Source organism: Haliaeetus leucocephalus, unplaced genomic scaffold (genome assembly GCF_000737465.1).
Source record: "Haliaeetus leucocephalus isolate CR32 unplaced genomic scaffold, Haliaeetus_leucocephalus-4.0 Scaffold0, whole genome shotgun sequence".
NCBI classification, from domain to species: Eukaryota; Metazoa; Chordata; class Aves; order Accipitriformes; family Accipitridae; genus Haliaeetus; species Haliaeetus leucocephalus.
In genome coordinates this window covers 29,264,504-29,267,620 of record NW_010972436.1, presented here as the reverse complement: position 1 = coordinate 29,267,620, position 3,117 = coordinate 29,264,504, and the positions used below count along the sequence as shown (strand labels likewise).

Here is a 3,117-nt window from a genome sequence, read left to right as displayed (position 1 = left end):
CCCCGTACGCAGAGAGGACCCCCGACTAACGATGTATTGTACTAAACGGTGCAAAAATAAAATATCGCCTGTTCAGTTGCGCGCGAGCCCGACCGGGGTGAGGAGGTCGATCCCGTTGTCACCGCAAAGGCTTCCAGGTCCCGAGAGGAATTGGCCAAATCTTCGCCCGTCAAGGGATTAATTGAAAAACGGAAACGTGAATTCTTTCCAAGCTGCAGCCATAGTGAGGGCTCGGATACTTTTAAGGCATCTTCCTTTGGATTGGCATAGGTAATTAGCCCTGTTAATTAGCCCTTGTCCCTTGATTTCGTGTGGTTTCTTCCCCAATATCAGGACATATATTTAAATTTAAGGTTCCAGGCCCATACCCCTTCGGTGGTCCCCAGCGATGCCCTGTTCTCCCATATGAGACCACGACCAGGCCTGTTCTAAAACTGTGGTTATTATCAGAAGAATAATGGTGCGGGTTTTTTTCCTAATTTTTCCCCATTAATTTAATTGTTTGATGAGTTCTGGCAGGGGATGAGCTCTTCGGCTCATTAGTGGCTTCCCAAATACCAGCAGGACAGGAACCACCTTCTTCCAACCACGAAAAATCCCCCCGTTTTCCCAGCCCTCCTTTTCCAGTTCTTCGCTCCCCAGGGCATGGGGACACCGGGTGTCGGGGACATTGGGACACAGGACGTGGGCACAGGGACATCGAGGACATTGGGACACGAGGACCTTGGGACATCGGGATACTGGGTGTCAGGGACATTGGGACCTGGGACACAGGGACATCAGGACATTTGGACCCAGGACACAGTGACATTGGGACGCTGTGTCTCAGCGACACAGGGATCTGGGACACAAGGACATCAGGATTCGGGACACAGGGACATCGGGACAGAGGGTGTCGGGGATATCGTGATCCAGGACACGGGGGCACCAGGACATGGGGACATCAGGGCCAGAAGGACACGGGGGCCATAGGGACATTGGGTGTCAGGGACATTGGGACCCAGGACATGGCACGTTGGGACCCGGGACACAGGGATCAGGGACACAGGGGTGTTGGGACACAGGGATCAGGGACACAGGGGTGTTGGGACACAGGGTGTCAGGGATATTGAGACCCGGGACATGAGGGCACAGGACACGGGGACACTGGGACACAGGGTACTGGGGACATCAGGGCCCAGGGCCATCAGGACACTGGATGTCAGGGACACAGGGAATTTGGGACACTGGGTACTGGGGACATCAGGATACTGGGTGTCAGGGACATCAGGACTGGGCGCACAGGGACCCTGGGAGCCAGGGCCCCGGCACAGGGGGCTGCCTTCCCGCCCCATCCCATTGATCCCAGCCCATCCCAGCACAGCCCATCCTCCACCACCCCCTTCCCACCCCAATTCCATCCATGCCCCCATCCCTGCCCCACCGCAGCCAACCTGGCCCCCCCCCCCCGCCAGGCTAGCAGGGACCCAAGCTGTGGGGCAGTTTTGGGGGGGACCCCAGCCCTGTGGTCCTGAGGGTCCCGGCCATGCTTGGCGGGCGGGGGGAGGGGGCTGTGGGGGTCCCATCCAGCTCTTTATTCCCAGCACACACACAGGCTTCGGCAACGTCCTGGGGGGGCCGTGGGGACACGTGGTTGGGGGTCACAGGGGGGCTATGGGGTCCTAAGCAGAGGCCAGTGGGGCAGGGTACAGGCAGGATGTGGCCGGGGGGGATGGAGCAGCCCCCCCCCCCCCGCCCCACCTCATCTCCCGGGCCAGTAAAGCACGAAGCCGTCGCGGCTCTTGCCGAAATCGGGGGTGACCGCCCCCGGCCGCGTCTCCACCGTCAGCAACCGCCGGCGCCCACGTAGGCTCAGCTGGATGCAGTCGGAGACCCGGACCTGCAGCTCCCGCTTGGTCCTACGACATGCCGGCATCAACGGGGTGTGGGGGGAGCTCACGGGGTCCCAGGGACACCCCCCCAACCTCTCCAACCCCGATCCCCCCAACTCACGCTTGGCAGTGCTCCAGGAGGACGCCCACCAGCTCGCCCACCCGGTTGTCCTCCGCCGGTTGCATCTTGTGCAGGCACACGGCCAGGTCATCCTGGCTCTGGGTGTGGAAGACCACCAGCTGCGCCTGGCAGCTCGTCACGCTCAGCCCCGTCACCTGCGGGGACATCTGGGTGTCACAGCTGCGTGGTGGCGGGGGGGGCTTGGGGCCATGGCATGGGCAGCGTGGCGTGGCCAAGGCACCGTGGCCAGTGTGGTGAGGACAGCTTGGTGAGGACAGCTTGGTGGGGACAGCATGGCATGGCCAGCGTGGTGGGCACGGCGTGGTGGGGACAGCATCACGCCTCTGTCCCAGGGGAGTTCACCGTCCTGATGCAGATGGGGCCATGGGGACCACGGAGGGGTCTTCAGCCTCCAGGTGGGAGCGGGACAGCCAGGACACCTGGGTCCCCCTCACCGTGGCTCGCCGGGACAGGGTGTAGGGGACACCGGTGGGTTTGGGGACACTCACGGTGCTGAGGGGCAGCGCCCGCATCACCCGGTACTGCTTTCGAGGATCCAGCTTGTAGAGGTGCTGGTCCGTCACGAGGATGGCCCGGTCCCGGCTCTTACTGAAGCGGTTGATCTGCGGGGATGGGGATGGGGACAGGCAAGGGGACATGCTGGGACAGGGCGAGGGGGTGACACCAACACGGTGGCCGGCAGGACCACCCGCTCCCCTCACCTTGCGGACGTGGCAGGAGAAGAGGACAGAGCCGAAATGCACCTTGTCCTTGAGGGTCTGGAGGCGGCGGGCGAAGGGCAGCGCCTGCCCTGGGTTCTCACTGGGCTGTGGGGAGCCGAGGTGTGGGGTGGGGGTGGGACCCCCAGGATGTGCCGTGGGGCACCCCCAAACCCGCTGGCAGCCCTTACCGAGGAGAGGTAATCCCGTGCCCAGCTGCGCTGGCAGCCCCAGTCCTTCCGCAGCCCTTCCAGTGCCTCCATGGCGGCCACCTTGGCCCGGATCTGCCCCATCTCCGAAGGGGGGATGTTCTTGACGATCTGTCGTGCTCGCCACCTGCGGCGGGGGGGATGGAGCACGGTCACGTCACCGTCCCACGTCCACATCCCACGCGTCCCTGTCCCAC

The 3,117-nt window shown here is 63.0% G+C and overlaps 1 protein-coding gene across 1 annotated transcript in view; it reads right to left on the bottom strand.

The window, feature by feature from the left end:
* Positions 1-1,741: 1,741 nt before the first annotated feature.
* The window catches only part of MYO1G (myosin IG), an 11,569-nt gene continuing 10,193 nt past the window's right edge, over positions 1,742-3,117 (bottom strand). Inside the window, exons 18-22 of the mRNA XM_010563355.1 lie at positions 2,903-3,047; positions 2,715-2,819; positions 2,502-2,615; positions 1,993-2,147; positions 1,742-1,898 (exon numbers count right to left, since the gene is read on the bottom strand). Coding sequence (XP_010561657.1) covers positions 1,742-1,898; positions 1,993-2,147; positions 2,502-2,615; positions 2,715-2,819; positions 2,903-3,047 — 676 coding nt within the window. The remainder of the gene's footprint in view (positions 1,899-1,992; positions 2,148-2,501; positions 2,616-2,714; positions 2,820-2,902; positions 3,048-3,117) is intronic.